General features: G+C 55.0%; 3 protein-coding genes and 2 pseudogenes across 21 annotated transcripts in view; 1 reads left to right on the forward strand and 4 right to left on the reverse strand.

The window, feature by feature from the left end:
* Window positions 1-7512, reverse strand: part of GGT5 (gamma-glutamyltransferase 5) — a 29096-nt gene extending 21584 nt beyond the window's left edge. For all 15 annotated transcript variants that reach the window (XM_034948626.4, XM_034948624.4, XM_055105862.3 and 12 more), the window contains exon 1: window positions 5069-7512. In XM_034948626.4, coding sequence (XP_034804517.1) covers window positions 5069-5241 — 173 coding nt within the window. In that variant the 5' untranslated portion in view covers window positions 5242-7512. The remainder of the gene's footprint in view (window positions 1-5068) is intronic.
* A 932-nt stretch (window positions 7513-8444) lies between these two features.
* Window positions 8445-13557, reverse strand: LOC117977403 (glutathione hydrolase light chain 2). Of its 4 annotated transcripts, XM_055105866.2 has the most exons (6): window positions 13435-13520; window positions 10104-10295; window positions 9802-9989; window positions 9442-9569; window positions 9033-9340; window positions 8445-8728 (listed from the first exon to the last, which is right to left on the reverse strand). In XM_055105866.2, exons 3-6 carry the CDS (start codon window positions 9975-9977, stop codon window positions 8582-8584), a joined length of 759 nt encoding a protein of 252 aa, XP_054961841.2. In that variant the 5' UTR covers window positions 9978-9989; window positions 10104-10295; window positions 13435-13520; the 3' UTR covers window positions 8445-8581. The 4 variants fall into 4 exon arrangements, with proteins under 4 accessions (XP_054961841.2, XP_034804479.3, XP_034804480.3 ...); XM_034948588.3 differs by lacking the exon at window positions 10104-10295 and having other exon boundaries at window positions 9802-10011; window positions 13435-13557; XM_034948589.3 differs by lacking the exon at window positions 10104-10295 and having other exon boundaries at window positions 13435-13508.
* Window positions 13558-13852: 295 nt separating this feature from the next.
* LOC129395139 (putative POM121-like protein 1) lies at window positions 13853-22104 on the forward strand. 2 transcript variants are annotated; one of them, XR_008622636.2, is made up of 3 exons: window positions 13853-14461; window positions 19835-19941; window positions 21976-22104. XR_008622636.2 is itself a non-coding variant. In XM_055105865.3 (1 exon), the coding sequence occupies exon 1, from the start codon at window positions 13997-13999 to the stop codon at window positions 14987-14989; it is 993 nt and encodes a 330-aa protein (XP_054961840.2). In that variant the 5' UTR covers window positions 13853-13996; the 3' UTR covers window positions 14990-18554. The 2 variants fall into 2 exon arrangements, 1 of the variants encoding a protein (XP_054961840.2); XM_055105865.3 differs by lacking the exons at window positions 19835-19941; window positions 21976-22104 and having other exon boundaries at window positions 13853-18554.
* LOC103783420 (breakpoint cluster region protein-like) lies at window positions 19501-22666 on the reverse strand (annotated as a pseudogene).
* A 1607-nt stretch (window positions 22667-24273) lies between these two features.
* LOC129395062 (uncharacterized) lies at window positions 24274-24979 on the reverse strand (annotated as a pseudogene).
* Window positions 24980-27466: the final 2487 nt, after the last annotated feature.

Consider the following 27466-nt stretch of genomic DNA (forward strand, 5'->3'; position numbering starts at 1 on the left):
AAGAAGTAGACATGGGAGACTTTTCATTTTGTTCTGTACTAAGAAAAATTCTTCTGCCTTGGGATCCTGTTGATCTGTGACCTTACCCCCAACCCTGTGCTCTCTGAAACATGTGCCGTGTCCACTCAGGGTTAAATGGATTAAGGGCGGTGCAAGATGTGCTTTGTTAAACAGATGCTTGAAGGCAGCATGCTCCTTAAGAGTCATCACCACTCCCTAATCTCAAGTAACCAGGGACACAAACACTGCGGAAGGCCGCAGGGTCCTCTGCCTAGGAAAACCAGAGACCTTTGTTCACTTGTTTATCTGCTGACCTTCCCTCCACTATTGTCCCATGACCCTGCCAAATCCCCCTCTGTGAGAAACACCCAAGAATTATCAATAAAAAAAAAAAAAAAAAAAAAAGAATACAAAAATTAGCCAGGCATAGTGGTACACACCTGTGGTCCCAGCTACTCAGGAGACTGAGACAGGAGAATTGCTTGAACCCAAGAGGCGGAGGTTGCAGTGAACCAAGATTGCTCCACTGCACTCCAGCCTGGGCAGCAGAGCAAGACTCCCTCTATCTCAAGAAAAAACAAATAAACAAAAAAAAGTACTAGCTCATGTTAGACTTTGGTAAGTGAAGGATGCATGTTGTAAACTCTAAAATAATCTACTGTCATCTTTTAAAATAACTCCAAGACTGCACAGTTAGGAAACTAATAGAGTAAAAGGAAATTGAATAATAAAAATAATAAATGCAAAACAAGATGTGAAAGGAGATAAGAAGAAACAGAATAGGCATGGAAAACAAGTTGGTGATGGGTTTCAACCCAAATAAATCATCACCTAATTTTAAAAGGACAATCAATAAAAATTAAAGTAATTGGAAATAAAGTAAAACCCAACTAATGCCTTTTATGTAAGGATACAGAAAGGTGGAAAATAATGAAAAATATATCATGCATGCACTAACCAAGAAAGCTGTATAACTTTTTTTTTTTTTGAGATAGAGCCTCACTCTGTCTCCCAGGCCGGAGTGCAGCGACGTGATCTTGGCTCACAGCAATCTCTCCCTTCTAGCATCATGCGATTCTCCCTGCTCAGCCTCCCAAGTAGCTGGGACTACAAGTGTGCCAACTTAGAATTATATTAGCCACACCCAGCTAATTTTTGTATTTTTTGTAGAGGCAGGGTCTCACCATGTTGCCCAGGCTGGTCTTGAACTCCTGGGCTTCAGCGACCCACTTACCTTGACCTCCCAAAGTGCCAATTACAGGCATGAGCCACCATGCCCAGCATAACTATTTTTAATGAAGTAGACTTTAAGAAGAAAAGTATTATTAGAGATAAGAGACACATCACGGAAAAGAAGAAATTACTAGGAGATGGGTGCAGTGGTTCATGCCTGTAATCCCAGCACTTTGGGAGGCCAAAGCGGGCAGATCACCTGAGGTCGGGAGTTTGAGACCAGCCTGACCCACATGGAGAAACCCTGTCTCTACCAAAAATACAAAATTAGCCAGGTGTGGTGGCGCATGCCTGTAATCCCAGCTACTCAGGAGGCTGAGGCAGGAGAATCGCTTGAACCCAGGAGGTGGAGGTTGCAGTGAGCCAAGATCGTGCTATTGTACTCCAGCCTGTGCAACAAGAACAAAACTCCATCTCAAAAAAAAAAAAAAAAAAAACGAGGTTACTAGCTAGTTTCAGTATTACTTAACATCCAGGAAACTGGATATAGAAGTTTTTTTAGAGAAACTAAACCAATAGGTTATACATAGAGATTTATTTAGGAATTGGCTCACATGATTGTGGGGACTAGCAAGTTTAAAATCTGTAGGGCAAGCCAGCAGGCTATAAATTCAGGTAAGAGTTGATCTCGAATTCTGGAACCTAACATCTGTAGAGCAGTCAGCAGGCCAGAAACTCAGGCAGGGTTTGTGTGTTACAGTCTTGAAGCAGAATTCCTGCTTCTCTGGGAAACCTCAGTTTTTGTTCTTAAGGCCTTCAACTGATTGGAGGTGGCCCACCCATATTATGGTGGGTAATCTGTTTTACTCAAAGTCAACTGACTGTCAGTGTTAATCACATCTATGAAATAACCTCCCAGCAAGATATTGACAAGTATTTGACCAAACAACGGGGCACCATAGCTTAGCCAAGTTGACACATAAATTAACCATCAGGAGCGAGTAGAATATCCAAAAAACAACATACTAGGGGTATTATATCTTATATAGCTATTATAATTATATAAAACATACAATTATAGAATGAAGATATTAAGATAACCATTAGAACAAAAATATAAACTTTTCTTTCTTTCTTTCTTTCTTTTTTTGAGACCAAGTCTTGCTCTGTCACCCAGGCTGGAGTGCAGTGGCGCAATCTTGGCTTACTGCAACCTTTGCCTCCTGGGTTCAAGTGATTCTCCTGTCTCAGCCTCCCAAGTAGCTGGGATTACAGGGACCCGCTACCATGCCCAGCTAATTTTTGTATTTTTAGTAGAGACGTGGTTTCACCATGTTGCCCAGGCTGGTCTCCAACTCCTGACCTCAAGTGAGCCACCCCCCTCGGCCTCCCAAAGTGCTGGGATTACAGGTGTGAACCACCACACCCAGCCAAAAATCACCTTTTTTACAAGGATCAAAACAGTCATTATGCTGGAGATGACAGACCTCACTGTCACCATGCTCCTTTTGTATGTCTACTAGGCACGGTGCTGGGTCCACACTCACAGAAACCTTAGGAACTCGCACCCAGGGGCTCCAGCTGTAGCAGAATCCCAAGAATAAAACCTGGTGCTGAAAGAAAGAGTAGGAGATGGGGCCGGGCGCCATGACTCACTCCTGTAATCCCAGCACTTTGGGAGGCGGAGGTGGGCGAATCACGAGGTCTAGAGTTGGAGACCATCCTGGCTAACATGGTGAAACCCCATCTCTACTAAAAATACAAAAATTAGCTGGGCGTGGTGGCTGGCACCTGTAGTCCCAGCTACTCAGGAGGCTGAGGCAGGAGAATCATTTGAACTGAGGAGGCAGAGGTTGCAGTCAGCCGAGATCACGCCACTGCACTCCAGCCTGGTGACAGAGCGAAACAGCATCTCAAAAACAAAACAGAAAAAAGAGCAGGAGACTGGACTCTGGGAGGGCCTCCTGGTGAGAGGTGAGCACAGAGGGGAGAGATGATGGAGTCAGGAGCATGGGCTTCTGGTGGCCCCAGCAGATCCTGTGGCAGTGTGGCCAGGGGCCTCTGCAAGGAGGGATCTTGGCCAGGATGACGCTGCAGCAGGCCTCTTCCTGAGGCCCCCCAGCCAGTCCGGCCAGGGTCCCAGTGTCCAATGACCCCTGTTCCGCAGCAGCAGCTGGGGCCAGCCCCAGGCTCTCTTCCACTCCCAGCTTCTTAAGACAGGAAGTGGAGAGAGTTGTTTGACAAAACACTGGGGCAAACCACATCCTCTCTCTTCACCAAGGGAGAGTTCGAGGGGATGCCGGCAGAGGGCGCTTTAGAGTAGAGACCCCTACCCAACCAGTGACCGTCACGCACACAGCAGGGCACGCTATGGAGACCCCCAGACAGTCACTCAGGGAGACCCAGCAGGTCCAGACTCCACCCAGAAATTTGTGGCAGCAGGTCCCCACTCCCAAAGGCCACGTGCCCACGGGTGGTCTCTGGTGCCTGAGACCCCAGTCTCATTTGCATCTTTGCAACATCGAGTTTAAATGGGTGTCGCATCCTGTATGTCCTCCTGAGCAGAGGAGGGGCACAGCCTGGGGTGGCAGCTGGCGTCAATCCCTCAAATCCCCTGAGAGCCACTGGGGAGACTAAGCAGTCCCCAGCCCCCACTTGTCCCTGAGCTGCCACTCTCAGCCCTGTGGGAGGAGACAGAAAGCCCTGAAGAGAAACCAAAGGACCAGGTCAGGAGGGGCGGGGGGTGGCATGAGCAATCAGGGCAGGGAAGGATGGACAGATGGGGGAATGGAGGGAAGAAGGAATGAATGAAAAGGTGAATGAATGAACAGAGAGAGAGAGCGGCCACTCCTCCCTTGCTTTAATTTACAAAGCACTGGGATCCTCCCAACAGCCTGCAAGACAGAACTTCTGGGAAGCAGACCAGGTGGCTGGCAGGGAGGGGAGGCTTGCCCTGGCTTTTGTGGGCCCAGTGGGAGGCAGGGAGCAGGAAGGGGCATCCTGTATGTGTCCTCTGCAGTGGCAGCAGCGGAGGCCTCCCTTGGGCTGGGCTTCCTGGAAGAGGGTCAGGAAACACCCGCTGTGGCCCCTCTCCACCACGCCCTCATCCAGGACACCAAGTATCAGTCACTCAGCTCACGAGACCCAGGCCCTGACTCAGGGAGAGAGGATGTGAGGGGTGGGGCACCGGGCTCCCCAGGACTGAGAGACCCAAGATGTGGCCCCGGGCTGGGTGTTGGGGCAGACTGGCTATGGCAGCATTGTGTGTACCCCAGCAGGCCAGTACCCACGCAGGGAGCCTCCAAACCCCTTCACCCATGACCCTGGGAGAAGACCCCAGCCTTGGAGAATTGGCCTCACTGAAGGGGCCTGCACCGGCCAGCAGGGTCAGGTTCCCACCTGGGATGTACAAATGGGCCTCCTGAATCCTGGAGCCAGGCGTGGACTCACACACCACCATTGTCCCCAAGTCCCCATCTGCCCCACGGGTACACCCTGCTACCTGTTCTGTGCAAGGGCCCTGAGGCTGCCTCCTTGCGCCCAAGCCCTGCAGGTGCTGAAGCCCACACACACACGGCTCCTGCTTCCTGGGCCAGTGCATGTGCGTGCATGTGCACACACACACACTCACACACACTCACATACACATACCCACACACAATCATACACATTCACACACACCCACACTCCCCACACTCACACTCACACACACTCACACACACCCACACATGCATGCAATCACACATACCCACACACTCACACACGCATGCAATCACACCCACACACTCACACACACACCCACACATACATTCACTCACACACACACACACACACGCCTTCTCCAGGAGGGGCTGGCTGCCAAGGGCCACCCAGCTTCCTCCCACGTCTCACTCACCGTCCAATATCCGAGCAGACCTTGGAGTCGGCGGCAACAGCAGCATGGGCAAACGCCTGGGGGCCACAGGAGGCTTGGTGTTGAGAGAGGACCACAGCCAGCACAATGACAGCCAGCGCCAGCCCCAGACCCAGCAGGACTAGGCCGACCGTGGCCCCGTAGCCCCGCGCCATGGCTCTGCAGCCCAGAGGAGAGGGGCGGCTGGTGGGCAGACGGAGGGACGGATGGGTGGGCAGATGAATGGACAAGAAGATGCACAGAGTCACAGGTAATTGGACAGATGGACAAACAGGTGGGGGCTGAAGACAGACACGAAGATGGATCAACAGATAGGCCAGATAGCTAGACAAAGAGGACAGTAAGAGAAAGATGGTCAGATAGACAATGGGACAGAGATGGGCTTACAGATGGGCGGACAGACAGACAGGTCTGAACAGCGGGCTGCCAGATGGACAGATGGGTGAATGGACAGACGGCTGGCAGCTGTGGCGAGCTGCTGCCCTCACCAAGTGCACACTACGGAGTGGCCAAACTCACGCCTCAACTTCTAGTTTTCAGCTCCTGCTTGTTGCTGGCAGGAGGCCAGGCAGCAAAGCGTCTGAGGGGAGTTTTCCTTGCCTAGAGGAGTCAGCTGCTGTGTTAACTCCCTCACTGCTAGTAGGTCCAAAGGCCCCACCTACCGCCCGCCAGAGCCCAGGGTCACACTGTCGCAATGTGCAGGAGAACTTGGTGCCTGCTGCACTGCGGTTGCCAGATAGGGGCAGGGCTCCCTGGAACCTCCACACCATTCCCCGGGTTCCCAGCAGCTCTGGGAAAGCAGAGCTGGGGCCGCTCAACTCTCTCCCCTGGATCCGGCAAGGCTGCCCCCCTCCCAGAGTGGAGCCCTGCTCCCCAGCTCCCATCTCTATCCCCTAACCCTCTCTGCATGGCCCAGCCTAGTCAGCATCAAGGTGGAGCTAAACAGAGACAGAGGGAGGGGGACACAAGGTGGTGTCACTTAAAACTTGGGTTCAAGTCCTTATGCTTCTGCAGCCTGGCCTGGGTCCCACAACTCCCCAGGGTGGCCAAGGGCTTCCCAGTCTGCACAGAGGACAGGGGGACTTGACAGCATCAAATGCTGGTGACTACAAGACGCCCATGTGGGGAATGCAGACAGACCATGCCTCTAGCCTTTGGCATCCGGGACCATTTGTCCAGGACTTGCTGTCCTGGAAATGCAGCATGGACCTCCAGGGAGGCAGGCTGTGTGGAGGCCACGCCCTGCCTGCAGCTCTTTCCCACCCTGGATGCGGGTCTGCTTCCCTGAATCCAAATCCGCTATTACTGTGCCGGCAGCGCAGCCTCTCTAGGGACACTGGCCTGGCTCTGTTCTCCCTAGGCCTCAGGGTGCCTAAATGGGAGGCAGCCAGGGGAGTGAGGACCCACTGAGGGGCTCCATTGACCAGGCTCAGCGGGGGTGCAGGTGATGTGGGCTGGAATCCTTCCCACGTGGCCCCCACAGTCCTCCCCGCTTCCTCCCCAGCTGAACACTGCCTGCTCCAGATGTCTACACCTGGAAGCCGGGCCCCCCCATCTGGGCAGCAGAGAAACTGAGGCACAGAGACAGACTGTGTCCTTACAGGCCACACAGCCTGCCAGGCCCCTATGTCCAGCCAGAGCCCCTGGTCAGCCTGGAATGGAGTGATTGTTTAGAGGCAGGCTGTTCCCACGGCTGCCTCTCGCGGTGGGGGGCCTGTGGACGCCTCCTCCCGCCCCCACCCGACTCCCAAGCCTCAGTGACATTGCTCAACCAGGAGCTGAAGTGCATTCCTGGGCTTAGGCCAGCCCACCCACCCACCCGCTGCAGTCCTGGAAGCTCAGAGGCCTGGGCAGCAGGAACAGTGGAGACGGCAGCGTGGGGGACGTCCCCCCTCCTCTCCCCACCATCCTGGTCAGGCAGAGGCCAGGGTGCAGGGACCACCTGAGCAAAGGCCCAGGGAAAGGAATGGGTGTCATTCTGGTCCTGATCCGAGACACAGCCAGGAAGGTCCCTGAATGTCCTTCCTCAGGAAATGGTGGGGGAAGGGGCGATGAGAATGAAGGAGAGGATTTAAGTCCCTCACCCCCCGAGGTAGTCCTGGGCTGAGCCCCATGGGACCTGGAGAACCAGGGTGTACCCCACCAGCGTGTCGGGTCCAGGAAGCCTCGTGGCCAGCTCCCACTTCTCTTGCTGCTGTGCAACCCAGAGCAAGGCCTGCCCCTCCAGCCTCACTCTTCTCCCCTGAAAATGAGGCCACGACCTGTCCTCTCAGGCCAAAATAAGGATTGAGGCTGGCTGCAGTGGCTCACCCCTGTAATCCTAGCACTTTGGGAGACTGAGATGGGGGCACTGCTTGAAGTCAGGAGTTTAAGTCCAGCCTGGTCAACATAGTGAGACCCCATCTCTATTTGTTTAAATAATTTTTTAAATTAAATAAATAAAATAAGGATTGAGGAGTGACTCGTACATCACTCAACTGGGAGCCCCAGAGACATAGCCCTCCAGGGCTCAGAACCGGTGGTACTCTACTCTGCAGGCACAAAACCCTGTTTGTCTGTGGGCCCTTTGGTATCACCAGGTTTTCGGGGCTCCTGAAGGATAGCCCCGACCTGGCCTCACCTGGGCCCTGGCCAGAGTGCCCCTGGTGATATCCAGGTGCTGGGCTGTGACCACCACCCCTCACCAGCCTACCTCCACCAGCCTTTCCCAGAATCCTGCCCCACGTGTTGGAACTGTGCCTGGAGGAGGGAGCAGGCCCCGAGGGAGGCCTGGAGGGGCTGCCGATGGTGAAGGCTGCTGTGTCTAGTTGTTCCCTTCCAAACCCACTCCCTCTGGGCTGCGTCCCCGGCTGGTCCAAGCCCTGATCCCTGGGATCTGGGGACCTCTTCCAGTTTGCTGTTCCCTGAGAACCAGGCCTCCCTCTGGAGAGGATCACAAGCTTGGGTTTCACTCTGGGCTTAAACTTGGAAACCCCCCAGGGGCTTGGCTCTGACCGAGATGTTTTCCTCCAGCCTCTTGCCCAATCCCCACTCCTCAGACCTCAGCTTCACCTCCCGTGTCCTCGGCAGGGTGAGCTGGACGCCTACGGGTCTGAGAAGGCACCCGGGTTCCCGGCATCAGCTGGCCACTCTCTGCCTAAGAAAGGGCCGGGGTTGCTGCACCCTCTGGTGGCTGGTCCTAGGTGGTGTTGCTGCCCAGCCCAGGGAAGGGAGGGCCTGGCCCCAAAGTCCGAGGGATCAGGGTGGGAAGGGGCAGGGCTTGGCATGGACCTTCCCCTGGCCCCCAGCCACGTGCCTGGCTTTCCCCATGCTGAAGATGCTGAGGCTAGTTCCAGCGACCGCAGCGTGAAGATCTCCGAATCCCGCCTCTCCAGTGCCTCATTTATTGTGCTGCTCTGCTGCTCACAGGGGAAGCCGGTCCCCCAGAGTCCCCTTCCTGGTCCTAGTGAGTATCTTGTCCCTGGATTGCTTGTCAGCCTTGTCCGCCTGGAGCACTCAGTAGCCGGCAGGCTCCCCGCCTTTCCTGGAGTCCGAGGCAGCTGCCCAGCCACCAGCCGTGCGGACGATGGCTTGCACCACAGCGATGAAGCTGGACGCGATCTGGGTGTGATGGTGCCGGGTCTCCAGGGCTGCAGTCACTGCCTAGGGGTGGGAGGAGAGGGGAAGCCTGAGCAAGGCTCCAGATGCCACCTGAACCACACCTGTGTGGTCACAGGCCTCAGCCCAGGTGGTGCCATTTCGGGCCAGGTCATCAGGAAGAGCAGGTTGGGGCCTGCTGGGTCTCACTGGAGCAGGGGGCTTGGCCCTCATGTCACAGGGGCTCCGGATGGCCCAGGCACTAGAGAGAGGACACCAACAATTGTCCACTCTGTGATGATCCAGGCCTCCAGCCCAGGATGCCCTGGGGCCCCACACCGTGACTCAGTTTCTCGAACCCCCGGCCCACCTGGTCAATGTTTCTCTCCACTGTCGTGACGTTGGGCAGAAGCTGGTTGTGCAGCCGGGGCTCCTCCACGGCCCGCTTCACGTCATAGCCGAACCAGAGGTTGTAGATGATGGCCTGGGGCATGGGAGTGTGATCAGCATGGCTTGGGGGCTGTGCAGGGTGGGCACGGCCAGGGAGAAAAGGTGTGACACATATCAGTGCAGTGGCTGTGGTGATCTGTGTGCCCCCAGCAGCTCCCACAACCATCCGGACCTGGCCGTCCTGGCCCACCATGATCGTCGGGCACATGGCCGAGAGCGGCTGCTTCCCTGTGGCCGATGGGAGAAGACAGGGATGCCCGTCAGCTGCCTGCCCAGGACACCCGCCCCTCTCCACCCCAGTACCCCACCCCCGGACCTCCACCCCATACCTGGCTGGATGAAATTGGCAGGTGAGGGGGGTACCCCAAACTCGTTGGTGATGCTGGGAGAGCTGAAGTCGTCCATTTCATCATTGAACAGGATCCCGCTGACCGGGGAGCGGACCTTGGAGCCAAAGCTACCGCCCAGCCAGGTCACACAGTGCCCGACCTTGCCTGGCCCAGCCTGGTCCCTATCCACCCACTGAGGCTCAAACATACTCACTGAGAGGCCCAGGATAAGCTACCAAGGTTGGGCCTCAGTTTCCCACCAGGAAAAGACGTGATGGAGCCACCTTACTGGATAAGTGGGCAGTCCCTGGGCCACCCGCCCCTGGCCCTTTCCCACCCAGGCGGCCCAGCAGCCCCTACTAGAGGTTCATGGTGCTGGTGGCGGACACAGCACTGCCGTCCTCTGTGACGACAGACAGGTGAGCAGTGCCCCCATCAACCGGCGTGTAGAACTCGGGCTTGTAGTAGGAGATCGGGTGAGTGGTGTCGTCAGAGATCTGGGCCCGGAGCTGGGCAGCGAAGAACTCAGAGGTCATGTTGCGGACCACCTGCCGAGACCCCAGAGCTGGCCTGAGGAGGTGGGGAGGGAGGGTGGGGAGGGGGCACAGGTCTCAGAAGGCCCCTGACTGTGGCTCTGACCACAACCCTCTGGCACCCACAACCTTCCGTGGCTCCCCAGGACCCAAGGGCAGGCCCAGGATCTTGCATGACCAATCTGACTCCCTGTCTCTGTCGCGTTCCAGCAACTCTGAATGTCTGTCTGCCTGGTCCTCAGCCTCCAGACCCTTGCTGCATTCAATCACTCATTCCTTCATGCAAAAAATATTTCTAGAGTTTGCACTGCATGCCTGGAACTGGGGAATCAACAGGGAACAGACACTTAGGTCCTGCCCTCATGCCAAGAAAAACAAACACACACAGGGAAAGTGCTGAAACCACAAGCCAGGTAAGGGGAATCAAGAGGCATGAGGTATGGGCAGAGTGGTCAGGGAGGGCTTCTCAGAGGAGGCAACGTGTGAAAAGAGCCTGGAATGTTGCCTAAATGGTCAGTGCAAAGGCCCTGAGGCAGGTGGTATAGGCTGGTGAGCGATAGGCAGAGAATGAATGGAGTGGGGTGGGGAGAAGAGGATGAAGATGCAGGCTGGGGCCCATCCCACAGGACCTCCTAGGTCCCATAACAACTGGCTTTTGCTCTGTGCCATGCAGGCTTAGGGCAGAGAAATGAGCAGGCTGGGGAGTGTTTTCACAGGGTCCCTCTGGCAGCTATGACGGGGATAAGGATAAAGCCCAAAGGGGAGGCTGTTGGTATCAACCAGGCAAGAGATGATGGCCTGGGTGGGAGAAAGAGAAGAATCAAGGATGGCGCCGACTAGCGAGGTAAACCCTGCAGAAGGGGCAGGTTTGGGGATGGTCAGGAGCTTGATTTTGGATACTTCATCAGACCCGAAGAGCATGGGTGCATGTATAAAAAAAAAAAATAATAAGCATGGGTTCATGGGCAAGGGCGGGCTGAGAGATGAACATGGAGGTATTGACATTGAGTGGCTGCTGGATGCCATGAGCCTGGCCAAGGTCCCCAAGGCAGTGGCGAGGAGGAGATGAGGAGGTCAAGGAGGAGACAGAGAGGATGGACTCGAAGGCCGAAGAAAATGCCTCAAGAGAGTTTCAACAGCGGGCGCGGTGGCTCACGCCTGTAATCCCAGCACTTTGGGAGGCCGAGGCCTGTAATCCCAGCATTTTGGGAGGGGGATCACGACGTCAGGAGATCGAGACCATCCTGGCTAACACAGTGAAACCCCATCTCTACTAAAAATACAAAAAATTAGCCGGGTGTGTCGGCGGGCGCCTGTAGTCCCAACTACTCCAGAGGCTGAGGCAGGAGAATGGCGTGAACCCGGTAGGCGGAGCTTGCGGTGAGCCGAGATCAGGCCACTGGAATCCAGCCTGGGCGATAGAGGGAGACTCCATCTCAAAAAAAAAAAAAAAAAAAAAAAAAAAAAAGAGTCTGGCTCTGTTGCCCAGGCTGGAGTGCAGTGGCGCGATCTCGGCGCATCACAATCCCTTCCCCGCCCGCCCCCGGGTTCAAGTGATTCTCCTGTCTCAGCCGCCGGAGTAGCTGGGACTACAGGCGCGTGCCACCATGTCTGACTAAATTTGTATTTTTACTAGAGACGGGGTTTCACTATGTTGGCCAGGCTGGTCTCCAACTCCTGATCTCGTGATCCGCCCGCCCCGACCTCCCAAAATGCTGGGATGCGTGAGCCTCCACGCCTGGCCACTATTTTTTCTTTCCTTCGTGTGTGTGTGTGTGTGTGTGTGTGTGTGTGTGTGTGTGGCGAAGTTTCGCTCTTGTTGCCCAGGTTGGAGTGCAATGGTGTGATCTCAGCTCACTGCAATCCCCGCCTCAGCAGGAGAGCAGGAATCTTCAGTGATCCACTGGCGGATCTGCAGCCATTGTGCGCGCCAGGTCTTCCCAAGTCTTTTGTGGGCGCGCCTCTCCTTCCAGTACCTATCCTGCGGGCGTCCCCCAGCCTCCCGCCATTGCCAGCAGGTGCTGAGATCGCGCCATTGCACTCCAGCCTGGGGGACAAGAGCGAAACTCCAGGTCAAAAAAAAAAAAGGATGAAAATTTTGGAAAAATATGGAAGAAATCAAATGGATTTCTAGCTCAACTAAATCGTAATTATTCAGTGTCTAGTTTTTGCAAGAAACCACATATTTCATGTCCACAATCAGGGCCACAGTCGCAGCTCTGAAGTGTGGGTCTTTCCTAAGCAAATTGAAGAACACAGGCATAAAAGTACATTATATCAATAGACCTTTCTCTCTCTCTCTCTCTCTTTTTTTTGAGATGGAGGTTCGCACTGTCACCCAGGCTGGAGTGCAGTGGTGAGATCTCGGGTCACTGCAAGCTACGCCTCCCGAGTTCACGCCATTCTCCTGCCTCAGCCTCCGGAGTAACTGGGACTACAGGCGCCCGCCACCATGCCCGGCTAATTTTTTGTAGTTTTAGTAGAGACGGGGTTTCACTATGTTGGCCAGGCTGGTCTCCAACTCCTGACATCGTGATCCGCCCGCCTCCGCCTCCCAAAGTGCCACCGCGCCCGGCCTTTTTTTTTAAGACAGAGTCTCCGCCCAGCACAGTGGCTGACGCCTTTAATCCCAGCACTTTCGTAGGCCGAGGCGGGCTGATCACGAGATCAGGAGATCGAGACCATCCTGGCTAACACGGTGAAACCCCGTCTCTACTAAAAATACAAAAAATTAGCCGGGTGTGGTGGCGGGCGCCTGTAGTCCGAGCTACTCCAGAGGCTGAGGCAGGAGAATGGCGTGAACCCGGTAGGCGGAGCTTGCGGTGAGCCGAGATCGGGCCACTGGAATCCAGCCTGGGCGACAGAGGGAGACTGCGTCTCAAAAAAAAAAAAAAAAAAAAAAAAAAAAAAAGAGTCTGGCTCTGTTGCCCAGGCTGGAGTGCAGTGGCGCGATCTCGGCGCATCACAATCCCTTCCCCGCCCGCCCCCGGGTTCAAGTGATTCTCCTGTCTCAGCCGCCGGAGTAGCTGGGACTACAGGCGCGTGCCACCATGTCTGACTAAATTTGTATTTTTACTAGAGACGGGGTTTCACTATGTTGGCCAGGCTGGTCTCCAACTCCTGATCTCGTGATCCGTCTGCCCCGACCTCCCAAAGTGCTAGGATTATAGGCATAAGCCGCCACGCCCGGCCTCTTTTTTTTCTTTTTCTTTTTTTTATCTGGAGACTGAGTTTTGCACTTGTGGCCCAGGCTGGAGTGCAATGGTGCGATCTCAGCTCACTGCAATCTCCACCTCAGCAGGAGAGCAGGAATCTTCAGTGATCCACGGGCAGATCTGCCGCCATTGTGGGCGCCTGTTCCTCCCGCGACCTTTGTGCCCGCCTCTCTCCTTCCAGTACCTATTGCATGACCCCCCACGTCCGCCTCCCGCCATTGCCAGCAAGTGCCTCGCGCGGGTACCTGGCTGCGCTTATTAATCCGTTAAGCTCGCTCTGTCACGGGCGCCATGATGTGCTCACGCGCCCGCTCCCTCAGGTTTAAAAGGCGCGTTGCCCGGCAACAGAAGAAACTGCTGGCTTAGCCTTTGGCCGAGTTGGCGGCTGGACGAGGGCGCTCAGAGCCCAGCTCTCGAGAGTTCAAGCAACCGACGGTTCCCCACTGCTCCCAGGAGCGGTTACCTGGGCACTCTGTGCCCCTCCTTCCTGTTCGGGCCCAGGCGGAGGACCTGCCAGTAGGGCTCAGTTGCCTGGAGCCCGTTCAGCCCATCCCCCAGTTCACTTTGCTTGTGGGATCTCCCCGTTGCTCCTGCCCGTGGACTGAGTGGCAGGCCATCCTACAAGCACCCGGACACTTGACATCAGTGGTGTCAAGACAACGCTAAGAAGGTTTTCCGTGATCCTGCAAGCCCTGCGTTCCTTCCTGGGATCCTGCCTTCAATTTGATTGCACAGGTACCACAGCAAGCCAGTGCTGTGTGCTCCGAGTTCCAGGGCGTCCTCCAGCTCAGCCACTGCACTGAGAACATGGACTCTCTGTGGGGCCCAGGAGCCAGGAGTCACCCCTTTGGGGTCCACAACACCCGGCTGTCCCCAGACTTGTGTCCAGGGAAGATAGTGTTGAGGGCCCTCAAGGAGAGCGGGGCAGGGATGCCTGAGCAGGACAAGGACCCTAGAGTCCAAGAGAATCCTGGTGATCAGAGAAGGGTCCCCCAGGTCACCGGGGATGCACGGTCTGCATTTCAGCCCCTGCGGGACAATGGAGGCCTCTCTCCCTTTGTGCCCAGGCCCGGGCCTCTGCAGACAGACCTCCATGCCCAGAGGTCAGAAATCAGATATAAGCAGACATCCCAGACCTCCTGGACGAGCTCCTGCACCAACCGAAATGCCATCTCCAGCTCCTACAGCTCCACGGGAGGCTTGCCGGGGCTAAAGCGGAGGAGGGGGCCAGCCTCATCCCACTGCCAGCTGACCCTCAGTTCCTCAAAGACAGTGAGTGAGGACAGGCCTCAGGCTGTCTCTTCAGGTCACACCCAGTGTGAAAAGGCAGCAGATATAGCACCAGGGCAGACACTCACCCTCAGGAATGACTCCTCCACATCCGAGGCCTCTAGGCCCAGTACACACAAGTTTCCCCTGCTGCCACGCAGGCGAGGGGAGCCTTTGATGCTGCCACCTCCCTTAGAGCTGGGGTACCGGGTCACTGTTGAAGACCTGGACCGGGAGAAGGAGGCGGCCTTCCAGCGCATCAACAGTGCACTGCAGGTTGAGGACAAGGCCATCTCGGACTGCAGACCCTCACGGCCTTCCCACACTTTGTCCTCACTTGCAACAGGGGCTTCTGGTCTGCCTGCCGTTTCTAAAGCACCCAGTATGGATGCACAGCAGGAGACACACAAGTCCCAAGACTGCCTGGGCCTAGTGGCCCCCCTGCATCTGCTGCACAGGCCTGTAGTCCCAGCTACTTGGGAGGCTGAGGCAGGAGAACGGCATAAACCCGGGAGGCAGAGCTTGCAGTGAGCTGAGATCACGCCACTGCACTCCAGCCTGGGTGACAGAGCAAGACTCCATCTCAAAAAAAAAGAAAAAGAAAAAAAGTTCTTGTGACATTTGTGTATGAAATCAGCCTTCACTACATGGATAGGACAAGCACGCTTCCGCGGCACGACTCTGCCATCTTACTACATTTTTTTTATTTTGTAATTTTTTTATTCCTTTTGAGACAGTCTCACTCTGTCACCCAGGCTGAAGTGCAGCCGAGATCTCGGCTCACTGCAACCTCCACCTCTTGGGTTCAAGCAATTCTCCTGTCTCAGCCTCCCAAGTAGCTGGGACTACAGGCACACGTCAAAACGCCTGGCTAATTTTTGTATTTTTAGTAGAGATGGAGTTTTGCCATATTGGTCAGGCTGGTCTCGAACTCCTGACCTCAGGTGATCGACCTGTCTTAGCCTCCCGAACTGCTAGGATTACAGGTGTATGTTTATTTATTTAAGATGGAATCTTGCTCTGTATTTATTAATTTATTTATTTGAGATGGAGTCTTGCTCCATCGCCCAGGCTAGAGTGCAGTGGTGCAATCTCGGCTCCCTGCAACCTCTGACTTCCAGTTTCAAGTGATTCTCCCGCCTCAGTGTCCCAAGTAGCTGGGATTACAGGTGCCTGCCACCACAGCTGGCTAATTTTTGTATTTTTAGTAGAGACAGTGTTTCACCATCTTGGCCAGGCTGGTCTCGGGCTCCTGACCTCATGAACCACCTGCCTCAGCCTCCCAAAGTGTTGGGATTACAGGCCTAAGGCACCATGCTCGGCCATATTTATTTATTTAATTATTTAGAGACAAAGTCTTGCTCTGTCACCCAGGCTGGAGTGCAGTGGCGCCATCTCAGCTCACTGCAGCCTCCGCCTCCGAGGTTTAAGCGATTCTCATGCCTCAGCCTCCTGAGTAACTGGGACTACAGGTACTCACCACCATGCAGGGATATTTTTTTCTATTTTTTTTTAGAGACACGGTTTCACCATGTTGGCCAGGCTGGTCTCGAACTCCTGACCTTAGGTGATCTGACAGCCTCGTCCTCTCAAAGTACTGGGATTACAGGCATGAGCCACTGTGCCCGGCCTCTCACTACATTTAAGTGACGCCATGGCTCATGCCTGTAATCCTGGCACTTTGGGAGGCCAAGGCAGGTGGATCACTTGAGGTCAGGAGTTTGACACGAGCCTGGCCAACATGGGGAAACCCCGTCTCTAGTAAAAATGCACAAATTAGTCAGGCGTGGTGGTACAAGCCTGTAGGCCCAGCTACTTGGAAGGCTGAGGCAGGAGAATCACTTTAACCGGGAGGCAGAGGTTGCAGTGAGCCAATATCATGCCACTGCACTCCAGCTTGGGTGACAGAGTGAGACACCGTCTCAAAAAAAAAAAAAAAAGAAAATAGAAAAACATATGATGCCGGGGCATCTCGGCCTCAATACCTGCATGAGCACAGTCATGTCCAGGCCAGGGCTGCTGGTCGAGGTCCGGCCCCATCTCTTTCAGCAGAAAGGGAGTAAGCTTGCAGGGAGGCTGGGGGACAAGATCCCAGGATCTCAGCCTCTGCTCATGGATCAGCTCTGAGACCCCGAGTGAGCTGGGGATGCTCTGTGCACATTGGTTTCCCCAGCTGTCAAGTAAAGGGATTGGATGAGGAAGTCTTGTCAAGGTGGAATGATCTCAGATTTGGGGCAGCAGTGAATGATCCCGCTCCCTGGGCCATGCCAGTGGCCCGGCCTCGGCTCAACACAGCCCCAACACTCTGGAATGGGGATGAGGGGGCAGTCAGCTCTTGCTCCTAGTAAGAGAGATGCAATAGGGCTCTGTGGCTGAGCTGGGTGCCTTGCCTCACACCTGTAATCCCAACCTTTGAGAGGCCGAGGCGGGAGGATTGCTTGAGGCCGGGAATTTTGAGAATAGCCTGGACAACATAGCCAGACCCCATGTCTACAAAATAATAATAAAACACACAGCTATAGTCCAAGCTACTTGGCAGGCTGAGGCAGGAAGGTCCCTTGAGTCCGGGAATTGGAGGCTGCATTGAGCTATAATCGCACCACTGCACTCCAGCTTGGGTGACAAAGTGAGACCCTGTCTCTAAAAGAAAAAAAAATTGGCCTGTGAGCATGGGTTTGATTTTCAAACAGGACCCGGAGGGTAGGGACAGACAGTGCTGTCACCCTTAGGTGCTGAACACTCAGAAACGGGCCAGCGGCAGCCCTTCCCTCACCTGCAGACACCAGATTGGGCAGAACAGCACGTGGCACTTGCAGCTCTTGCAGTGAGGGCAGAACCCAGTGTCAACCCTTCTGCCTGTGGGAGGGGCTGCTGAGGCCTGCGGAGAGGCCAGGGTGGAGGCTCGTCCCCTTGTCCAGCCCTTGGTGTGGTCTCCACCAGGTCCCCAGCCCACCAGTGTAGGGCGCCCCTGAGCCTGCTTCTGCCACGGGCCCTGTCTCTACCCAGGACGTCCCCCCACCCTCGCAGTGTCAGGGAAATGATCATGGTGGTGATGACACTCTGCAGGCAGGGCTGCTGAGAGAAGCTGAGAAGGGTCACACTGCAGGCAGGGGCCCGTGTGACAAGCCCCTCTCACCCCGAGAGAGCTGACCAGGCAGCTCACGAGCAGAGCCACATCCCGGGAGTCCGAGAAAGGTTCTGGCTGGGCTCAGCCACCTCATTGGCCACGGGCAGCCTTTGTCGTGTGAGCCTTGCTCTCCTGGGGAGGCTCAGGCTGACGGCTGATGTGGGCATTGCCGAGGGTAACCTGTGGCCCAGTGTATATGGCCGGCTCTCCTCAAGCTGCATTCATTCAAGTAGGACCCAGGGTGCATGCCCATCTCCAGCCCAGGGCAGCTCCCCTGTAAGCTGGGTGAGCTACTGAAGCCAAGGTGGGAGGCAGCTGACACCACCACCCACGGCCCATGTGGAGGTGGTAGAAAGGCTGGACTCAGCAGGAACACCAAATCCCGGACCAGGCAGAAACCACCCAAGACTGAGGGGCTCGTGCCAGAGCGGTGGCCACAGGTAAGAACCCGGGCCCAGGCTGTGTGTGGCGGGAATCCTCCATGTCCCAGGGCTTAGCGTAGCAAAGGAGGACCAGCCGGGTCACCCTGGTGGCCATCTGTCCCTGTCCCACCTGCAGAGTCAGAACAGCCTCTCTGCAGTGGGGATCATCTCTCTCTGCCAAAGCAATAGCGGTCCCTGCCCCAACCAGACTACCCCACTCAGTGGAGTTACGGATGCTGCTCCAGCATCCTAACACTGCCCAGCTGGTGCCTGCCTGTGCTCACCCACACCCCCCAGGCCAGCCTTCCCTGCAGCCTGGGCTTGGCCACCTTGGCCTGATTGAGCACTGAGGACTCCTGGGCACCCAGCCCCATCACTGCATCTGCTGCTTCCAGCCCCACCCCACCGGCTCTGGGGTTCTTCCCAGCGGCGCTGATCATGAAATCAACATGCACACAAGTCGTCTCAGGAAACTTTTTAATGAAAGTGTCGGCCACGGTGGTGTGTAGGTGGCTGAGCTCAGATTGCAGCTGCTAAGACACCAGCCACTTACCAAGAGAAAGCCAGGCTGCTTCAAACCCAGGGCCCGAGGCAAAAAAGCATCACTTCTGGTCGGGGAGTCTGGAAGCCATGCCTTGTGGGAGGTCACACTGGCATCTAGGCCTTTGCCTGCATTGCAGAAGGAGAGCCGGGTCCCCCTCCTGGAGAATGCTGCGTTCCCCAGCCCCACACCGGCTTTGCCACCACACAGGCTTTTGAGGCAGGAGGCGGGTAAGACGTAGCTGTAGACCCAAAGCAACCACCAGCCCTGGGACCCTGCGGGAGAGGAGCACTTTTAGAACATGGAAAAGTGTGGTCATCCCATCATTAGACAGCACACATCCTACATAAATAAAAAGTCGTATGGGGAAGGAGGTTGGGGAGGGAATAAAAAATTGGCACAGACATTGATAGACTGGTTTCCAGTTTCAAGGTAATAGATGCACATCATGAGACCAGAGGAGGCAGAGACAAGGGCTGGATTTGGCTTTTCTAAGCAACATGTGTTCCTGTGCAGGGCTGAATGGTCGCTGAGACAGAGATGGAAGCCAGGACAGGGGAGCCCACCGGGCCCAGATAGGTACAGAGAGCAGAGGCTCCTGTTCTGTCCTCGCCACCCACGAGGGTGACACTGCTTGTAAATGGTGGCTGTGCTCTCCCAGCAAGAAAAAAGCACAACTAAATCCACACTGCACACAGACGCAGACAGAAAGCCTTCAAGTGGCTCTGTTTTCTGCTCCCTGCCTTGCCAGGTCCACAAGCAGAGAGGAGTGTCAGGCGCATGGCCCCACTGTCAGGCTCCCCAGTGAGCTGCGGGTTCAGCAGGAGCTGCCCACTGACACACAGGGGACACCCACTCCTCCCACCTTGGGAGCGGTTGCCAGACAGAGCCGCACTGGGTGCTGGTGTCATCCAGGGACCCCACACACTTCCTTAAATGTGATCCTGCTTCCCTCTGGGCAGCTGCATCCTCTCCTCCTGCAGGACCGTCTGGAAACTTGGCTCTCAGTTTGCTCTCTCTTCTCTCCTCTGCCTGCCCCAAGCCCCTCTTTCTAAAAAAGTGATGCCATGTTCATGGGATTATTTCTTGAAAATACTTGGCGGCCTCCATGCTTCTGTTTTCTTTGAGCCAGGTGGTCAGGAGGGCTTACAAAGAATGCCTGGGCTCCCCCGCAGGTGTCGGCAGATGGGGTAGCGAATGGTCCTGTGCCTCCACCTGCTCCGGGAGGGAGTCTCCCATCTCTAGGCCTGGCCCCTTCCTAACCCTCCACGTATCCTGTTCTCCAGAGACTTCAGAACCCACTCCTGAGAACAGCGGAGCCAGGCGCTTAGAGGAAGACCAAATGCTGCCAGGACACGGATTGTCCAGGGATTACATTCCAGCATCTTATTAGGTATCTGGATCTGTTGAGGAAAAAATTAGAAACTATGTATAAAACTTAAAAATATTGAAGCATCCAAAGGTTATTTAGGATGAAAGTTTTAAAACAAGTCATCAGCAAGCTGCTGCCACCAAGTGGAGACTTATACAAAAGTTGAGCGAGTCCACTGAGCTGAGAGGACAGAAATGAAGTCACCTGTGCTGGGGCAGGGGCAGGAACACTGGGGGCAGGGAGTGTGTGGGCAGAGAAGCCAGAGAAGTCCAGGCCTGTGGAAGCCAAACAGGAGAGCGTGGGCCGGAAGGGCAGTCAGGATTGGGGGACGAGGTCGCTCTCCCTGGAGAATGAACCCTAAAGTGCGTAGCCTGGGATTCCCTCCCTGGGGGTCCTGTCCCCCGACGTTTCACGGGCCTTCTGAGCTGCCTTCCAAGGAGGACTAACACGGCAACAAAAGACCCATTTCTGCACAAAAATCCTTCTGGAAAGAAAAAGAAGAAAGCCAAGAATGGAGTCAAAACGCTACCCAGTGCTGACTAAGCCTCTCAAACCCTGTTCTAAGTGGAGTGTGGTTTCTAAGTCAGGGAAATGGAAGAGGCCCCACCCACACAGGGACAGGGCCATGGCCCCCACAGGATGAAGCAGCAGCGTTTATTCAAGATACAACAGTGAGGGAATCCGGTCACGTTCCCTTCTCCCCAGAGAGGGCACTTCTTGACAAGTGATTCAGTAGAAATCTTTTAGACTCTATAAGTTAAGTTCATAAAAACCACTGCTTTCACCCTGTCTCCCAGGGCCAGGCCTGGACTCCGAGATGAACTGGCTTGGGGCGCCCTCGGGTGGCCACATAAAAAACCCACAGTCTGAGGCCAGCCTGGGGCTTTCAGACCTGGGCGGGATCTGCCCAGGCCACCTGTCCTTCTGCTTTGGGCCGCTGTCTCTTGGCAGATGGCCTGACACCTGGGGGTGGCCCAAGGATGCCTCAGAAAATCTTGATTCCCACTCTACAGATGGCCCGATTAGCCAGAGGTTTCCAGGCCATCTGTCTGCCTCCAGGAGATGGACTGGGACCTTTAGACATCGGTGGAGAACAGGATGCTCTGTCTCTTGCTGTCCAGGGCAGGGATGGCCTCCAGCCGCAAGAAGTACAGCAGCACCTCGACCTGCCCTCGCAGAGTGGGGAAGAGGAGAGTGGCTCAGAGGGGGGCTCACAGCTGCTGGTGGGGAGGTCTTTGGGGCCCAAGTCCCCAAGTCCACCTCAGGTGCTAGAAACCCCTGCTGGTGTCATCAACCCCTTACAGTGAGACGGGGGTGGGGTGGGGTCCTGACGAGGCATGACTTGTTGGGTGGGGGGTGGTTATTTATTTTAGAGATGCACAGGGCCTTGCTCTGTCCCCCAGGCTGGAGTACAGTGGCTCCATCATGGATCACTGCAGCCTCTAACTCCTGGGCTCAAGCAATCCTCCTGTGTCAGCCTCCCAGATACCTAGGATTACAGATGTGTGCCACAATGCCTGCCTAATTTTTCTTTGTATTTTTTCTGGAGATGGGGTTTGCTACATTGCCCAGACTGGTCTCAAACACCTGGGTTCGGTTGTCCTGCCTCGGCCTCCCAAAGTGCTGGGATTACAGGCATGAGCCACCACACCCGAACACTTGGGGTGGTTTTAAGCCCCCAGCAAGGTGCACCAGCAGGACCAGGAGGTGGCCTGGGCACCCCCTATCACTCCCATCCATGCAAACCTAGGCAAGTCCCTGTCTCTGAATCTCAGCCACCACCACATACAATGCAAGTCAGAAGATGGGCAGGACTGGGGGTGGGGCAGGCAGAGGCCACCTCTGTCAGGCTGGGGTTGCATGGGCTGGAGACTGTCTTCCCATACCTAGGACATGACCTCCAAGGACCTGCTGTCAGTCATGGTGATGGGCTGGCTGGGGTTGGCAGGGAGCTTGCTCTCCTTCTCGGAGGGCCGGAGCAGCGTGGGGCCAAAGACAGTGGTGAAGTTGTGCAGGGATATCTTATTGACTGCCTCCTTCTCTGCCACCCTGTAGAGGACCGAAGCAGAGGGTGCTGTTTCAACGCCACCACCAGGAGAGAGGCAGAGGGGCTGTGCCGTGCTAGAGTCCTCAGGGAGGGAGTGACCTCGACCCTGGCTGTGCTGCAAGCTGACTCCAGCCTTGGTACTTCTGGGTCTCAGTGGCCCGGGACAAGGGGCCAGCTCTGGGCTGATGGGGAGGTCTTCATGATGTGCTTGGGAGGGAAGAGGCGGGTCCAAGTGCACTGCTGGCCACGGCCAAAGCTCTGAGCTCTTTGTTAAGGCCACAGTGCAGAGGGAGGAGGGTGGCAAAGAGGAGAGGCAGTGGTGGGGGTGGCAGTGGTGCTAGTCCTTAGAAGCAGTGAGTTACTGCAGACAGGGGTCGGGGGAAAAGGTCCTTGGTGCTGGGGGTCTGGTGGGAGCAAAGCGGCACCCCAACGGCCTGGAGACCTGGAGTCCTGGGCAGCCACAAGAGAGCTGGGCTACCTTTCAAGGTGCTCTAGAAGGAAAAGGAAGGTGAGCAGGTTGGCCTCCGGCAGGGACAACAACAGGTTGAACATGCAGCTCTTCTTTGCAACTGGGTCTGAAAGAGCTGCAGGAGGCAGTGGGTTACTCCTCTGGGTTACAACAAGCCGGAGACCTCTCCCGAGGTGGTCACATGGAGCACCCGGGACACGAGTCCTTGCGCAGTTTAGGCTTGTCATCATCGTCACACCCACAGCGCTGGCCACCAGTGAGGACCCTGTGAGGGGCACCTGTGTGGGGTGTGAACCACCTGAACGCCTTTTCTCTACCTCGCAGGGGTCAGCAGCACCCGGTGAACAGCAGCAGGAGGAGCCGCTAGAGCAGCTGCTCATGGGCAGAGCAGCCCTTGGGCAACTCCTGCCACCACCCCCTCCCCAGGGAGCCCAAGGCAGGGGAGGCTCAGCATGGAATGAAACAGGGGAGTGAGGGACACAAGGAGGTGGGAAGTGGGAGGGTCCCAGCCCCACCAAGTACGCAGAGACCCCCTCGTCGTCCTGGACATCACAGGGACACCTGCAGGCTGGGAGACCAGGTCCTCTGTGCATGGGCCCGGGAGGCAGACCTGCCCTAAGGGTGATGCAGAGGCCACAGGTGCTGCACGCACCAGCACCCACTCTAGACATCAGCCTCCAGGTTGACTAAGGGTCAGGTCATGTTTGAAACCATGCTTGGCTGGACCAGGACCCATGGCAAGAGCACCTGGGCACCAGTGTTTAGCCCTGGTCTGCAGGAAGGAGGACAGCAGACTTTAGGACCCCACAGCACGGCAGTGCTGACCATTTCACCCACTTGGCCTCCTTGAGGAATAGGGATGGGGAGCCCTCTGGGGATGAGCAAGGCCTTCCAGGACAGGCTCGGTTCTGGTCCCCTGCTTTTTGAGGTTGGGTTAAAATGCCGACCATGGCAGAGGGGTCACAGCTCAGGTTCCCACACCTCACTTTTCACAGCCTCCGAGGGCAGCAGTGCACATGGAGGAGACGTCTCCCACGAGGCCAAGGCCTCCAGTGCTCACCGATGCCCTCTGCGAAGGTGGGGTAGAACTCGTCAGTGAAGAGGGGCTCGGGCAGCTCACGGAGGTACAGCTTCAGCGTGCCTGCGATGGCGTTCACGTCCGTCTCGCTCATCATCACCGACATGTCCTTGTTATCTGGAAAGAGCACGGAAATGCAGCAGCCTCCTTGAAGATCCTGAGTGAGTTACCTGCCATCCCTGCCTTGGCTAAAGCACCGTCCCTGCCATGCTGACCACTGTGTGGGTCCCTCCCGGGCTTTGAGCAGCTCATCTGACTCCTCCCAAGAGCTGTGCATGGTTCTGTGTCTGCAGAGTTGATAGGGGTGCGTGGGCATTCCCATTCCTCTCCCCTGCTTGGCCTGATGTGATGGCCAGGAGGAGGCCAGCATGGCAGGACACAGCACCTGCGTGGGGATTGGGTGGCTCTGCCCTGTACATAGCAACCACCCCTGCACCAGTGTCGTCTGATAGCAGGAAGGCCGTGGGAGAATCTGATTGGTTTCAGTGTTTGAACTGGTGTCTTCCTTTGGACCCAATTGGCCATTGGTGCTTACATCCTCACCACAGGCCAGGTCCATTCTGGGCCCCCAGAGGGAGCTGAAACTACCACAGGGCCCTCCCAGGGATGCTGGGCATTCTAAGGGTCCTGGTCAGGGTGGGTGGTGTGTGCTGCAAAGAAGGGTCTGCAGGCACAAAATCCTGTTGCTTTGAAGATGCTGGGAAGGACCCTCTGGGGTCTCAGTGCCCTCCCCTGGCATTTGAGGCAGGTCTGGGTCCTTCAAAGCCTGTGAGGGTTGGTGAGATGGAGGCAGAGATGCTGCAGCCCCGGCCTGCGCTGAATTTCATCAGTGCTCTCTGCCCACCACATCCTCATACAGGGCAGTGGACAGACCGCACTGAGTCCTGGGCTTCCACCTCCTGTCCACCCCCAAGGCAGGAAGACCAAGTCCCCACAGAAGCCCCTGGTCCACTCCACCAAGTGGCATGAGTGGGTACGATGGTGTAAAAACTGGTTTCTATGGAAGCTGTTTGTACAACTCTTGTTTTCTCTTTTTTTAAAATAATTAAACAGTAAATGAAGAAAAGACACAGAGAAGGATGTGACATGCCTGGGCCATGGAGCACTCTGAGATCTCATCGCGGACACCACTGCCCACACCTCCATCCCGTCCTGCGCAGGCCGACACTCACTGGCGTCGAAGGCTGCCTTCAGTGCCTGGATGTCTGCGGCCACACCGGCCGGACACGCGGTAGATGCCCACCTCCTCCATGCCTCGGCGCTCGATCTCCTCCACGCACTGGCGCACGATGTAGGGCACCTTGGACCTCTCTCTCCTGCAGGAGGAGGGAATGCTCTCAGTGTCCTAACAGCCCTGCTTGGGCCATAACACAGGAGACCTGCTCCCTATCTGCACACCCGGAGGTGGGGTGAGGACGGTGACGAAGGTACCCAGGTCTGGGGCTGCACACAGAGCCTTCTGCATGCCTGTCCTCCCTCTGCAAGCTCTGTCCTCATTGCATGTACTTTCTCAGGAACCTTTCAAGCGGCCAGAACCCCTGCAAATCACACATGACCTTTGCGGGAAGGTCAGGAGGCCTGTCTAAGTCAAGTCAGCACGGGAAGAGCATCTGACAGATTCCAGGCCTGGGGTTAGCAGCCTGTGCCCCCGGCTGGGAGATCAGACCCGGTGTTGGTCCTGCCACCCACGTGCTGTGTGAGAGGAGAATCCCTGACCCCTGCCCTGGGCCTGGGCCTTAACACACATCCGACGAATGAATGAAGGGTTGCCTCAGCACCGGTGCTCCAAGTCCTGCGATGCTAAGTGCTTTTCTCCTCCGAGTCTTAGCAATGGACAATTCCAATACCTCCACACAGGACACTAGAGTAAGAATCCTTCACAGTTAGAACGCAGTGCTGTGCGGAGGCCTTAACTTGAGTTCTGTTTTGCACCTGGATTTACCAGCACATCAAAGCTGCTTCGCAAGCCCCCTCATTAGCAGGGCTTATCTGGGGGAGCTGCTGATGGAGTCCTCGCTGCTCATGCCCACAGCCCTCCCAGAGTGCTATGCGAGTGGCTGCCGTGCAGTTGGGGGTGGGGTGTGGTGTTTAGACACAGATGGGAGTCCAGGGTATGACTGATGGAGGCCCCGGCCCACGTGACCAGCAAGGTCAGAGGCCCAGCCAGATTCAATCCTGGGGAAGCAAATGAATTCTCAGAGGAAGTGGTCTGTGTCTGCATGAACTGCTCTCAAACCAACAAACAGGCTTCTCTTGGCAACTGACTCATGACAAAGGATTCAAGATTGTTTGAAAAAAAAAAAAGGGAGCAGGGAGGCAGAAAGTCCTGGAAAAGTAAATTGTTTATTTTACAATAAGAAAGTGATTACATATTTTTTTTTTTACAATGGTGGAAAATTAGAAGTCATTGTGAAAATGATGTCTACCCACCTTGCTGATGAGTAGGATGTGATTTGGCTCTTTAGGAAACTGAATTTGCAGAACTTAAGAATATTGATTTATAAAGGGCATGGCCATTGACCCAGTCCATCTTATGCAAATCTGGATGCCATAAATAATATTCAAAAATGAAAGTATTGGGGTGGAGGTTGCAGTGAGCAGAGATTGCCCCCGCTACACTCCAGCCTGGTCGACACAGTGAACTCTGTCTCAAAAAAAAAAAAGAAAGAAAAGAAAGAAGAAGCCATTCCCAACGTTGCTCATCAAATTATGACCATAAATTTCCAGGATCAGAGTAACGGCTAAAGAGACTGATGCATCAACACCAGGCAGAGAATAAAGCAGATTTTTTTGTTGTTGTTCTGGAGAGCTTCTAGGAACTTGAAAAATACATATGCCACACTCTTAAGACCCGGTGTTTCTTAATCAGGGATGTTCATTAAAATGCTGGAAAACTGTAAAGACTTCCAGGTCCCATCCAAGGAGATTTTGCTTCTGATTGACTGGCTAGTGGCCTGGCCATTGGTATTTTGAAAAATCCCTCCAAGTGATTCTTTTACATCCCAGATAGAAAACCCTAAATTAAAGGTGAAAAAACCAGACACCAAGTGGCATTTAAATAAATGTCAACTTTAACTCCACAAAGCATCTGGTTGCATGTGGACAGAAAGAGAAGGAAAGAGGGCCCTATATCTGGATAACTTAGAAATGTGCTCCCCCTAGCAAGATATCTACCAAAATTAAAACCATATTTGAGGATGCTGGCACTGCGAGTAATATATAAATGATGCATGTAACATCATTTAATATGATCTTATTTTTAAAAATGAGTAGAGTGGTGTTTTCTAGCTGTTAGTTTTTCCAAATATCAATATAGAAATTTGCCTTCTGCAGCTGCAGAGGCAATTCAGTTTGCAGCTTGCTTGCATGTGGCCTAGAGCCATAACATGGCCCAGGGCATCTCTGATCCACCCCTCCCACAACCACCAAAGCCAGAGACAACCAAATGCCTTGGGCCATCTGGTGAGAGAGGTAGCTGCATGGCAGTAAGAGTCCTGCTCTGAAGTAACAAGAGCCTTAAGGCCTAGTTTTGACTTACTGCTAACTTGCTGACACTGCACACTTGCTGAGTGATCTTGGGTGCTTTCACCTCTCTGAGGTTCACTATGAAATGAGAGGTCAATGGTCAAACTTAAACACCTTCAGAGGTTGGGTAATATCAGTGAGTAAAATGGACCAGGCAGAGCACAAAGCGGAATGGTGCAGACTGTGGCAAGTTGAGAACTTATGCCTCTGTAAAGGGGGCAGCCACCACTCAGTTACTGCCGATTACTCTATCTTTGCTGAGGACAGTTGCACAGGTAGTGCACTGCAGAAGGGTAACACCTTAGAGGGGTGTCATTTGCATCATAGATGCAAAATTCACAGGTGAAGACTGATGTAGTTTGTCCCTAAAGTTTTGCTTTGATTTGCAGATATTTATCCATGGCAGTTTCCTGAAAGATGTCTATAG

The sequence above is a fragment of the Pan paniscus genome, chromosome 23 (assembly GCF_029289425.2).
Source record: "Pan paniscus chromosome 23, NHGRI_mPanPan1-v2.0_pri, whole genome shotgun sequence".
Taxonomy (NCBI): Eukaryota; Metazoa; Chordata; class Mammalia; order Primates; family Hominidae; genus Pan; species Pan paniscus.

Excerpts from the sequence above, each read along its gene's own strand:
- LOC129395139 (XM_055105865.3), top strand. The coding sequence starts at position 13,997 with ATGGACTCTCTGTGGGGCCCAGGAGCCAGGAGTCACCCCTTTGGGGTC.
- LOC117977403 (XM_034948588.3), bottom strand. The coding sequence starts at position 9,977 with ATGACCTCTGAGTTCTTCGCTGCCCAGCTCCGGGCCCAGATCTCTGAC. Across the intron at positions 9,570-9,801 it reads ACCAGCACCATGAACCTCTA|CTTTGGCTCCAAGGTCCGCT; the intron begins GTAGGGGCTGCT and ends GCTGGGCGGTAG. Across the intron at positions 8,729-9,032 it reads TGGAGAGAAACATTGACCAG|GCAGTGACTGCAGCCCTGGA; the intron begins GTGGGCCGGGGG and ends TCCCACCCCTAG.